This window comes from Haliotis asinina, chromosome 2 (genome assembly GCF_037392515.1).
Source record: "Haliotis asinina isolate JCU_RB_2024 chromosome 2, JCU_Hal_asi_v2, whole genome shotgun sequence".
NCBI lineage: Eukaryota > Metazoa > Mollusca > Gastropoda > Lepetellida > Haliotidae > Haliotis > Haliotis asinina.
This window is the reverse complement of record NC_090281.1, coordinates 84,779,382-84,792,660: the sequence shown is the minus strand read 5'-3', so window position 1 is coordinate 84,792,660 and position 13,279 is coordinate 84,779,382. Positions and strand designations below refer to the sequence as shown.

Here is a 13,279-nt window from a genome sequence, read left to right as displayed (position 1 = left end):
CTAGCATTGAACCTATTGAGCATACTCCCCCTGAAATACGCTAATACTTACTAACACTTAACTGTACATACAACTTATATAACAATACCAAACTATGTTCTGTTAACGGATGATATTAAAACTGCCGTTCACAGTGCACGAGGGGTGGGTAGTTGATGCGTATTCTCTACAAAGCGAATTTGTTTCGAAATTTCTAGAACGTAGTATGGGGAGGACACTGGATTGACGTAACTGCGATGTTCAGCTGAACTCAGCCAGGGCACTTCAGTATGAAATCTCCTCTTTCACCAGTGAAGTCATCGGGGGTAGTGGATATTACTACGATTTACTAGCCAAGCCCTTATGGCGCAGTTTCATTCATTGGATTTGTGTGCATGACACCCGTTTCTTCATGGATATACTGTGTTTTCACACCTGGAGTACTTCTTGCAAGCAAAATGTGTCTTTGTAACCGTGATACCCAGTGTTTATGATTCGCCAGACAAACCAAAGCTTATTCAAGTAACTATGCCTGGAAAACTTTTGCTAGTGGGAATCCTATATACGCTGTCTTGTACAGTCTGTGGTAGGTATTTTGATGATTTTGTCTCTTTTTCATTTTGTCCCAGTGAGAAACACTGATGTTAAGCATGCGCCTCTATTTAAACAGAAGCCAGACAGTTTTGTATCAACTCTGGCAAAGAAAACGGTGCTCTCAATTATTACTTTCTCACCCAAATATTCCATTGTCCCAATTAAAAACAGAGGTTTCAGATGAAGAAAAGTCAAGGAAATGTGTGTCATGGTTTTCACACAATTCTTATAATATTGTAATACATAATGATACTTAACTCTTTACAGTGATCTTTCACCTTGCAAAGAAAACAAAAACACCTGGAAAATAAAATTAAAACAAAACTATATTTTCTTATATTCGAAATTAATTTCATAGTGTATGGTTTTGTGGATGAAGCTAAGATTTTCTTGGGGTTTTGTTGTTGTTTCTATTGGACAATGCCCTTTTTTTTTTTTAGAAAAGTTCTGTTCATCACTTGGAAAACGAATTAGCTTGGTATTACTAAACACCCTTTAGCTTGCTCACACATCCCAATGTACACAGAGGTGAGGCTTGGTGTGTTACCTCAGGATTGTAGGAGACAGACCAGGGGCACTGAGGTCACGGGTCACTGAAATAGATTAATTATCTTACTAATTAGCAATCACCATGTTAATTGATCCTAATTGGACTTAAGAGTGACAGGCTGTGGGGGCCTAAGTGTATATGTTAAGCTGGTCATGGTGATCTTAGAGGTTAAAGTGTCTGCAAATGAAAACATTTTAATTTTTGTGAGTTTTATTTTTTATTTCCTTAAGATGGTTAATTCATTCTTGATTCTGCAATTCTGACTTTAAAGAATCTAAGATCAAACATTTATTATGGGTAAAGGCCGAACGATGTAAATTTCCAAAACTTTATGCAGCATGTTCCTTAAAAGAATGTGGCTATTTTCACAATGACATATCCTGCTTGATGTAAACAAGCCATCATTTTGATGGATAAACCTGGCTCTGTTGGCAGATAGAAAGGCCCTAAAAATAGATACATATTTATGTATAGGGGTTGACATGTAAACAGAAACAAATTTGCATAAAGAGGTTACTCCTTGAACTGTCTTACGAAAGCATTGCGCTCCTGACTAGAGACAAGCATCACGTTCCTAATTAAAGACAAACTTAATATTCATGACTAAGGACAGGTTGTACATTCATGAAGTTGTGATTTGGCTCATTGTGTCTCTGTTGTCTAATCATGTTGATGGGCACTGGGGTAGCCATGTGGGTAAAGCATTTGCTCATCACACTGAAGACTCAGGTTTGATTCTCAACATGTGTACACTGTATTTAGACAATATATTATGGATGGCAACGTCTGCTTTATTGTATTTTACAATGTAGAAAAAGTTCACTCCAGAATATTTTGCTTGAATACCAACTTCTTTATTCCTCTCAAGAACCTCATGTGTAAACTTTATGATGCCTATATCCCCTCCATGGTATTGCTAAAAGTAGAAAAATTGTGAAAGATCAAACTCAGTATATAACATGAATGGTGAAGATTGTTGGCCATGCTTTTTAAGAGCTGTAAGTGTATATCTTTCAACAATCAAAACAATCAAATGCTTGGGAAAGACCAAGAATAACTTGTTTGTCTGAATACTTTACAGGTGCAGTAAGCGTAATGAGCCGTATCATATTGTGATACAAATGCGCACACTGTGTTATAAATAGACCAGTTTGCAGTACTAATGTATCAGTTTGTGTTACAATTGCATCACATTGTGTTGCAATGATGACACAAATGTTGTTAAACAAAATCCCAGTCCCATTTGAAGATAATATGATTGATTTGTACCTTGTTGGAGAAAGGCTCAAAAAAGACATGCATCAGGATGGAAGGTGATCTCGGTGTTGTTGGTTTTTTTTTCTCAAATTCATATGTACACACAGCCTTTGAATTTCATTACGGACTTCTAGCCCTGGGCTACTTAACTACAGAAAAGTCTAAATCCAGTTCTGGAATTCTTTCAGTTAGTGGCATATGAGGGCAGTAATTCTGAAACAAATCCCAAGACCTCAATCTTTCCTCTGACAGAAAGAACATTCTGGAAAAGAATAAGACTGACAGAAATGTTACCATTGCAAACATATCTGTCTCATTCAGGGAAGACAGCTACAACCCTGATGTCTCCTGGTTTTAAAATACGTTCTGAACACATGACAACCAGTTTTGTTAAAAAAAAGTTTTATAAGAACATATTAGGAATGGACCCCAATCACAACCCAATTTCAGGATCCCACCTGCATGCCAACAAAAGTGATCATGAGGGCAGGGGATATTGGTTCCTTATGGGGGTTTATGTTACACCCTGTTTGGTCTTTTAAGTTTGGCATTAAGAGAGTGGCCTTCAGTTTATTAATTTGTGTATGTTTTTCTTTAGCAAATTCCCAAGAAGATGTGTGACACTAATAATAGTATCAAAACAAGAGACGCTCGTTTTGTGATGCGACATTCTAGCCAGTGTGTTATTTCATTGATGAAAAACAGTATTCCCCTATTTGTCAGTAGGTATGGAGTGTGAGAGCCTTCTTTGGCATTTCAAAGTTGAATGTGGAACATGACAATGTATTGCAGGTGACAGCTTTTTTATTGCACATAAACACAACTCTCAGAGAACAGTTGGGTAGCTAAGTGGTCAAAATGTTTGCCTGTCAAGCCAAAGATGGGGCTTTATTCAAACATGTGCTCTGTGCAAAGCACATTTTGGGTGCCACCTTTTGGTGAAAGCAGTGTGACAAGGCTTATAACATTTCAGGGCTCTTGTTTACACTTTTACTTCTACAAGTATTTAGAATAAAGAGGCATTTTATCTGCACAACTTTTAGCATTTAGTCAAAAGTGATCTGAACTGCTTCTTCTGCTATTTGGAAAGTTTTAGGAAGTGATACAAGTGCTACTTGTTTTTCATTTTTCATTTTAAACTGAAATATATTGATTGATGCCCCAAGCATTTGCAAACTAATAAAGCACTTATTGAGATTATTGCAACATGAAATGTTTAGGAACGAATGAAAATTACCCTTGATTGTCAATATCCATTTTACAGTTGTGCCGTTGTATAGTTTTTTCACAGTTAATAAAAATATTGCAAAATCAGGTTTTGGGATACTTATGAAAATGAACCTTGGTTCAGCTTTATTACATGTAGTTGATATTGATCATTTTGTCTTTTTTTGTTACATATGCAAGTTTTTCATTGTTATCAACAAATAGAATTGAATATTCTATAGTTCAAAATCTACATAGAGTCATGATACCCTGTTTACAATCTAGATTAAGACCAAGCATACCAGAAAGCAGTTTGTATCTCCAGAAGGTGTCCAAAACCACGTGGTCTTGTAGCAAACACTTTGGTAAACTGAAAAAGGGGTATTTACATCAGTATTGTGGTTGACACATGATAAAGTCAGTGAAGTTTTGGCAGCATTCCTGTCTAAGTCTAGATTCGCACAGGGGTTGATCCTGGATTTTGGAGCTGGAAGGATGCACATAAATCATGACGTTCATAGGGTTCGCTTCAGCTTGGTGGCTGGAACTGAGAAAGAAGGACAATGGTTCAATCCTCAGTCTTCTTGTACCAGGAGACATTAAAAGATGGTGTTTGTGGTACCCTGCATGACACTCAGCTTTACCTAGATATGACAAGGATTTAGAGTCACAATAATGTGTCTGAGTATTCATATTAAAACTGGCACGGCGGTGGGGTAGCCTAGTGGCTAAAGTGTTTGCTTGTCATGCCAAAGACATTGGGTTCGATTCCTGACAAGGGTACAATTAAGCCTACCTTTGGTGTTCCCTTCTGTGATATTGGTGCAAAATTGCTAAAAGTGGTGTAAAGCTAAGCTCGCTCACTCACTCACTCCTTGATAGAGTTATAGTCACATGGATGCACACACACTCACCCCCCTCACACGCATACATTGCTCTTTGATTGCAGTAATTTGGGGCACAACATTGAAACCCATTTACTTTACCTGTTTAGATGCAGAATTGCACATCAGACAGACTGAATTAACAAAAGAAAGGCTTTCATTTTTTAAAGCAATTCCGTCATTCAGCGAAAGATCATAGGATGTAAGATGTCATAAAATTGTGTTATATACTGGTTTATTTTCACTACATCCTGACTCATGTGTAAGCAGTTATCATAACTTTGAAGTAAACAATCCACTTGAATTGTAGTGGCTCTTCCAGTAGCTCTTGGTAATTAGCAAAAACTGAACCATTTAACAAGTCATGGGTACGTGTAAAAACTGTCAATGCCTAGAGAATCTGAGGAAACTATCTGATGATTTTGCGACATCCCTAGAACTTGAAGGAGATGATGGGTATTTCATTGCAAACCGTCTTTTTGATTTCTGATAATGTATAAAATGTATGTATATACTGAAATACTTCTAAAATGTGATTACAAATTGTTTTAGTCTTAATATGACATTCTGCACTTGGGCAGTGGCCTGGAAATATTTAAGTGTGTAGCAGAGAATCTAGCGTGTATCATGGTCTCTGAATCATTTTATTGTCCCTACTGCCTTGCCTTGCCTGCATTGTTGAAGTCTTAACTGAAACAAGTTTTGGTTTCATCAGGTTTTGATCTCCCATCTCTCTGGGACTCTGTTTAAATTTGATTGGATATTTGTTACTATCAAAACTATATATATTTAAAAACTAAGCATCTGTCAAACTATCTGAGTGTCTTCTCCCTTCTATAGCACTAAAAAAATAGGAGATATTCCATTTCCAGTGTATACCATTAGCCAGTGCCAGTGCACATGAGAAAAATTAAGAGGTATATCTATACATATTAAACCTTTCCAAAGGAATGGAATGAACTGTCACATATTCACTTAGTTTCTCTTTATTGTCTGTCTCCTCCATGCTTCATCAAATGCCTTTTTTCAGTCTTGTATTTGTTTCCTCCTTCCCTATCTTTTAAATACTCACTCACTCACTCACTCACTCACTCACTCGACAGGAAGAGTTCCTGCTTTGGTGATGAACAGTAAACCTAACCACATAAAATTTATTGCCTCAGATAAAGCTTTGAAGAGGCGGTGATAAATGCAGACCCATTTGCACAAAGCAGTTCCAGTGCTCAAAAACTCACTGGTCCAAACTTTCTTCTAAGGATTTACATTTTTACACTTTCTTGTTTGGGGTCAAATGTAAACTGACAACAAGAAGTCACTGTCATTTTTTGCTATGTATGGTGAGGTGTTTTTTTTTGCCAAATTATTGGAAGGAACTTATGTTTTTTTATGTGTATGTTATTCACTGTTTAACGAAGTATTTGCCATAAATAGGAATTAAGATCACAGCTTAACCTAGGATTTACCTGTGTATCCATTCCGTGAACTTTAATTTTCTTGCTTAAAACAGTGTACATCGCTATGACCGTATCATTGTTTGTAAAGAATGAAGAGTAGGGCGAGTGAGTTTAATTTTATGCTGATTTGAGTAAAATTCCTGCAATATCATAGTGGTGACAATAGAAGTGGACTTCACACATTGTACCCATGTGGAAATTGAACCTGGTCTCTGGTCTTATGAGCAAACAATTTAACCACTAGCCCACCCTGCCTCCACGGAATGGGGAGTGAACTTTATAATGAAGCAATAAATAGGGATTTATAGAGATGGACATGTTGATGTGCTTCATACTTTCAGCGTATTTAATCTATGTCAAATGTTCCAAGGCTGTTTTCCATCAAGCTAGACAGAGATGGGACTACGAAGTTTTTAGCCACATGCATTTACATACCAAGGAATGTTCAAAGTCATCATGTTGCTTTGTGACATAGCTCTGTCATCATTTTATCGGGAGGCACAGCCTTCCCCAGGAGTAGATGGGCAAACACGTTAACTCGAAAACTATCAAATCTCCAGGTTTTCGTCTCAAAACTGATAGTAACAGCTTGGAGATTTGTCTTAATTTGAAACGTTATGAGTTCTCCAGATTTCAGCCTGCAGAGCGGAGAGTTAGGAAGTTTGCTAAACATCAGAATGTTGAATCCCAGTTGGCCGGTTGCCAACCACCAGCTGCTGATTCTTGCCGCGACTATGACACTCCGAAGTCTAGCCATCACTTCATAATGATGAACTCTCAAACAAGCATATTGTGTTTTGGGGCTCATCCATCTGCTGGGATGAGGTGTACAATCTGTGTCAGTAGCAAACACCAATATATGTAAGAAGTAGTGGAAGCTGCTTTTGCATGCAGTCTCTTTTATAGGAAATTCCACCTCTAAGTAGTTTTGAGGGATCGTTTGCCCAAAGGATTCTTCCAACAATTCTCCCTGTGTCATTTGAGTACAAAATGCTTTTGCGTTTATTTCAATGTGCTTTACTTGCCATTGGGCAGATATAACCACTGCCTACTTGTTTAAAGGACAGTGATTGATGGAGTTGTGTAGCTATGCTTGTCAGTGCTTATTACTTGATTAGGCCAGTAGGAAATAGGGCTAGTGAAAGGGACAGTGTCTTAATGGACTGTATATCAGACAAATGAGTCTTTAGGTGATCATAGCTCCAATACCTTGACATGCACATTAATTGTAGTCTTAGTGTAAGAGTGAGTGAGTTTAGTTTTAGGACGTACTCAGCAACATTTCAGCTAAATGGCAGCGGTTTGTAAATTGTCTGATCTGGACCAGATAATACAGGTATCAACAGCATGAATATCAGTCTGTGCAGTTGGGATACGATGACGTGTCAACCCATTCAGTGAATGTGACCACTCAATACTGTTATTCGCCTCCTTTGACAAGCAATTGTTTGTTAAATATCAATTCCCATGTTAGTCTTTGATCCTTGAGGTGATGGGGTAGCCTAGCAGTGAAAGCATTCGCGTGCCACGGTGAAGACCCTTGTTCAATTCCCCACATAGGTGCAGTGTGTGAAGGTCATTTCTGATGTCCCTGGCAGTGATATTGCTGGAGTATTGCTGAAAGTGGAATAAAACTAAACTCACTCACTTACTCTTTCATCGTTGGTCTGAGAGTAACATGCTTGAAGATATCACTAAATTAGTAAACTTTCTTAACCAGGACACCTATATTTATTGAGCATAAAGTCTTCTGAGAGATGCAACTATTGTAAGCCTATATTGTTATGATAGGCTGTGAATACTTTGTGGGTCATAATTCACTGCTGACATCTAACTCTTGCTTCAAACAATTTAGCATAAGTATTGGGAATGACTATCTGTGACACATATGACCTGAAAATATGAATCATACCTCAGCAAAATCTTTGGCATATAATCCAAAACATGAAATTAACATAAATCTTATTGCAAAGAAAAGTATTAGATAATATTTATGATGGTTATTAACAACGTAATTGTCGTAAGTGTGTCATTAAGAAGCACGGAGGTACAGGTTCTGCCCTAGAGTTTGAAAATAGATAGAAATCGGCCCTGCTGAGCTGTTGTACGACTGACAGCATATTCCATAACATTGTATTGTTACAGAAAGTTTATAGAAAACATACGCAGCAGTATCATGACATAAATTAGCCTTTACGTTCACAGTTGTTGAGTGTGTAGTATTTGACAAAGAAGCTTTGTCGAGTCTTTGCTTGAGTCTTTGCTTGTCCCTTGTAGAATGTGAACCACAGGGGTCTTTATTGTAACACTCAGCATACTTGACTTGTGATCACGTCAAAAGTGAGTGGCTTGTCCGTCATATGTCGTGTGTGGCCCCAGTATGTTTAAAAAGTGTTCACCTCATAGAGAGGAATGGGATACAAGTGATTGTCCTGTGTTTTTTGTCACGGATGGTGATTTTCAGTCTAACAATGTTTACAGATTTCAAATTTTCAGTATCTTTGGTTTGTTAAGTCCTTTTTGGGGTAAGCCAGTTGCTTTGTTGCTATGTTCCCTTAGATTTACAAATATTCACTTATTATGAATTCCTAGTCCCAGATTTGGCTGTTTTCATCCAGTATTTGCAGGAGTATAAAGGTGGTGCACAGTTCATTTTCAGATGTTTTTGTGAGTGTCTTGATGGTCATTATGAAAACTTTCAAGACAAAAGTAGGGTGTGCACCCCTGCGAAAAAAAGAACACATGCGTACACACCTCTGGATCTGCCTGGAATTTATCAGATCCATACTAGTTGGTGATTGGGCCGTCTTCGAGTTTTAGACTGACACGCAGTAATATAACTGACATTAGACGTATTATCAAATGCTTTCAATCTAACAGTCTTCCATGGTGGAACAGCTTGACAACAATCTTCCCTGGTTGAACAGCTTGATAATGTCTTCATGAGCTGTTGTTGATCAAGTTGTTTATCATATTGAGACCAACTGTATCATCACCTTCTTATCTCCTTATTGGCCATTGGTCCAAGTAGAGGTCACCTACAAGTCTGAATCTAGCAACTGACGAACCATATTCTCTTTAACATGTTGAAGACAGACAAAGTGACTTTGATGGTTTATGATTTATTATGTCAAGCTGCTGATAAATATTAGATGAAATGTAAAAATAGATGTTGCAGAATTTGACTCAGATTCATTTCAAATGCAACTGCGAAAAAGGTATTTTACATATAATTTTTCACATTGAACAGCAGTGAATTTTCGTTCAGGTATTTAGAATAGATGTATGACAATAGATTGTTGTGACATTGTTTGATTATTGCATAAATGCTCTGAGTCTTCACAGGAATCCTTCCTATAGTTTTCAGAAGTGCATATGAATAAATTTTAAAACACTGATTAATGGCTGTATGTTTTTTACTGAAAACATTTCATAACAATCATTAATAGTTACATATATATCTTTTTCATTTTTCTTATGTCTCCTCTAACTAATTTTACCATTCAAAGGATTTTTGAAAAAAATTATTAATGATCCTATTTTCATTATTATATTTTTGTCTTGTCAACTCCATTTCAGCTTAACGTTGACATTATGATATGAGGTATGTGGTAAAACTGGTTTGTTTGGAAATGGGATAATCACAGCATGCTAAATATTATGACACAGTTTCTCCACAGCCCATGATAACTTTCTTGATATGCAACTGCGAGCTGAGATAACTCCTGTAGCATATTTTTACAACGTGAAAAACATCCACTTTTTGAAACAGCATTTAACTTTCAGAATGTTTTGAATTGTTTGTTGTCACAAGTTTTATGTATGTATGAAATGTTGAATGTGAAGTTACTGAATAGGGTAACTTCACTAGTTGTGCTTTATGAAACCTAATATTCACACATCCACGAATGTCCCCTTCCTGGCCAGATTCCACTGTGAAGGTATGTATTCATTCTGTTCTAAATCTCTCTAAAAAGAAGAGGGGCGGTGGGGTAGCTTAGTGGTTAAAGCTTTTACTCATCATACGGAAGACCCAGGTTCGATTCCCCATATGGGTACAATGTGTGAAGCCCATTTCTGGTCTCCCCTACAGTGATATTACTGGAATAGTGCCAAAAGTAGTGTAAAATGCTCACAAACTTAAAAAGAAGAGTGGTAGGTTTATTTAAAGCTGATTTTTGCTGTCCAGACTGAGATAGTTCTGGAATATTTATAAATACTATGTGATGGTTTCTTGACAGACATGTGTTGTGTCACACTTCATATTCCCTGTCTCTATGTACTGCATGCGATTGCCTTTTGATACCTAATTCTTTTACAGCTGCTAGCCTCTTTTGAACCTATGTATACCAAGATTCATTCATGTTTGAAAGCACTTGTTTGAAAGTACCCTCTGTACCCGAATCTTGCTAGATTGACAGGTGCACATGATAAAGACATTGTGCTCGTGTTGTAATAGCTGAATCTTTGCCTTGTGGAAAGTTTGCACTTGAAGCTTGGCTCTGAACTTCAGAAACAGCGTTATCGAGTACATGACATTTTGCATCATCGTGTATTCCCGTAAGATAGGCCTCATCTCTTTCTGAAGGCTTATCATATGCTGCACTATAGCAGTTCCCCAACATGAAAAGCAGACTGACTTGGGGCTCACCAGGCCATGTTCAGTCTGTGCTGGGGGTGTCAGAATTGATGGACATTTTGATAGGAGGGGCAGAGGGAGGTATGGATTGGTTCATGAAGGATTTTGTAATTCCACTTTTGATGTATGATTGACGTAGTTGCTATTTGACACATTTTAGAGGAATATATTCAAGGAATTTGATTAAATCTTCACAAACCAAAACAATTTGAAAGCTACACATATATTTATTTGTTTGTTTGTAAAGGATGAGTAAATCTGGAGAGGTATTATGATTACTTGTTTAAACATGTGCTTGTGAGGGAGTTTAGAATGAGAGGGTTGATTCTTAGAAGGGAAAGGCTAGAAGAGGTCAAGTGGAGGAGTACTGAAGGACCTCAGATTAGGAAAGTCAAGGGAGGGTTTGAGTCAAGTGGCAGCAAAATGTGGACCTAACCTACAGAGGTTTTAGAGAGAGTTGGGGGTTTGGTAGGGTAGAGGGGAGGCAACTAAAGTCAAGTTTAACTTGAATGTGAATATATTGAAGGTCAGAGAGAGGAGAGTGTAGGGTAGAAGGGAGGCTGCAAAAGTCGAGGTAAACTTGAAATGAGTTCAATGAGATATATTGAAGGTCAGAATGAGAGGAGAGTGTAACTCTTAGGATGGACTTACTGAGGAGCACAGAGATGACTCCTGATGAAGGAGCAAGCATATGCTCTGAAACGTTGTGTTATCCACAATAAAGAAGTTGACATCCATAAATCTGGCTTTTGTTAAGTCAAGGGTAGCTGAAAGTAGGCTATGGAAGTTATTACAGGGGTGGGGTGGGGAGTTGAAAATGGTTTACAGGGGTGGGGTGGGGGTTGAGAATGGTTTACAAGGTGAGGTGGGGGTTGAGAATGGTTTACAGGGGTGGGGTGGGGGTTGAAAATGGTTTACAGGGGTGGGGTGGGGGTTGAGAATGGTTTACTAGGGTGGGGTGGTGGTTGAGAATGATTTACTGACAGCAGGAACAAGCAGACTACAGAAGTTGCTTAGTGGAAGGAGTGTTGTTGAGAGGAAAGTACTGTGAAAGGGAGATGAATTTGGGGATGAGGGGAAGTTGTTGAGAAATATAAGGTTGTTGAGAGAGGGAAGGTTGTTGAGAAATGGGAGGTTGTTAAGAGAGGGGAGGTTGTTGGGTGAAGGGAGGTTGTTGAGAAATACAAGGTTGTTGAGAAAGGGGAGGTTGTTGGGAAAAGGGAGGTTGTTTGGTGAAGGGAGGTTGTTAAGAGAGGTGAGGTTGTTGGGAGAAGGGAAGTTGTTGAGAAATACAAGGTTGTTGAGAGAGGGGAGGTTGTTGAGAAATACAAGGTTGATGAGAGAGGGGAGGTTGTCGGGAGAAGGGAGGTTGTTGAAAAATACGAAGTTGTTGAGAGAGGGGGAGGTTGTTGAGAAATACAAGGCTGTTGAGAGAGGGGAGGTTGTTAAAGGAGGGGAAGTTGCTGAGAGAAGAAAGGTTGTTGAAAGGTGAGGAAGTTGTTCAAAGGTGAGGCAGGTGCAGATTGGGGTGTGTTGGGGTGGTGGTGGTGGTGGTGGTGGTGGTGGTGTATAGGTTGAAGGTTGTATCAGGGCATTGTTGGGAATGGAAAATGTTGACTTTAGGTACTAGAAGATGATAGACATAAAACCTGGGACACTTGTCATACTGAATACAGTCATTTCCTCTTGCAGTGCAAATTGCACATGTCAAAATGTATTTGACAGTTGGAGTTTAATTCTGTCATTAAGAAGATGAAATTTTCAGATTTGGTAAAAGTTTATTTCCAGAGTTCTGTTCATGGTTCAGAAGCCTTGAAGCTTGGCTAAACACTTCATTCAGGAAATAGGAAGCAGTTTAGATCGTAAATCATAATTAATAAACAAAGTGGAAATGCAACCTACATCCACTTGTGAAACAAGTGCCTGTATCGTGTGTTTTTCCAGTACTCACTGCATGGGTACAATGTGTGATGACAATTTCTCATCTTCCCACTATGATATTGCTGCCACATTGTGAAAAACAACAACAAAAAACCCAATGCACTCACCCACTCATTCACTTACTGAATATGTTTATGTGATATATGCAGTAAATATATGCTCTTGGAGTAGCCCAGTGGTTAAAGTGTTCTCTTGTCATGCCAAAGGCACGGTATTGCTGGTATATTGCTAAAAGTGGTATTAAGCAAAACTCACTCACTTTCTTGCTGAGGTAACATGATGTTGGAAGTGTTTCTCTTGAGTTGGCACATGACTTCACTGTTAGTATGCCTTGCATTTCTTTAAGCTACAGTGTAGCTGGCCATATGGAACACTAGCAAAAGGCCAGGTTTCAAACCTGCTCATGTCGTTATACTTTAACCAATAAGCTACACCCCCGCCTCCCATAACAGATTTGCTAATTTAAATGTTTATAAGAAGCTGATATGGCATGTTAAGCATTTTCTTGTATGCGTGAAGATGACTAATTTGATATGTTCTGAAAGCCATCATTATTTGTGTAAGTAAACCATCAGGAAGTATTGAGTGTGTTCCCACATGTTGAAATTGCTACCACAGATGCTTATGCCTGACTCTGTCACATCCGACTTAATCCTGACTTAAATTCTGGGATGGTTGGATGGATGAGTGGTTAAGGTGTTCGCTCATTCCCCTTAAGACAAGGGTTTGATTGATTGAATTATGTTTTATTCAGTTAAGAGTGAGTGAGTTTAGT

General features: G+C 38.2%; 1 protein-coding gene across 1 annotated transcript in view; it reads left to right on the top strand.

The window, feature by feature from the left end:
- Positions 1-261: 261 nt before the first annotated feature.
- LOC137274473 (vascular endothelial growth factor receptor 1-like) overlaps positions 262-13,279 on the top strand; it is a 65,860-nt gene continuing 52,842 nt past the window's right edge. Inside the window, exon 1 of the mRNA XM_067807675.1 lies at positions 262-565. Within this exon, the coding sequence (XP_067663776.1) occupies positions 508-565 (58 nt within the window). The 5' untranslated portion in view covers positions 262-507. The remainder of the gene's footprint in view (positions 566-13,279) is intronic.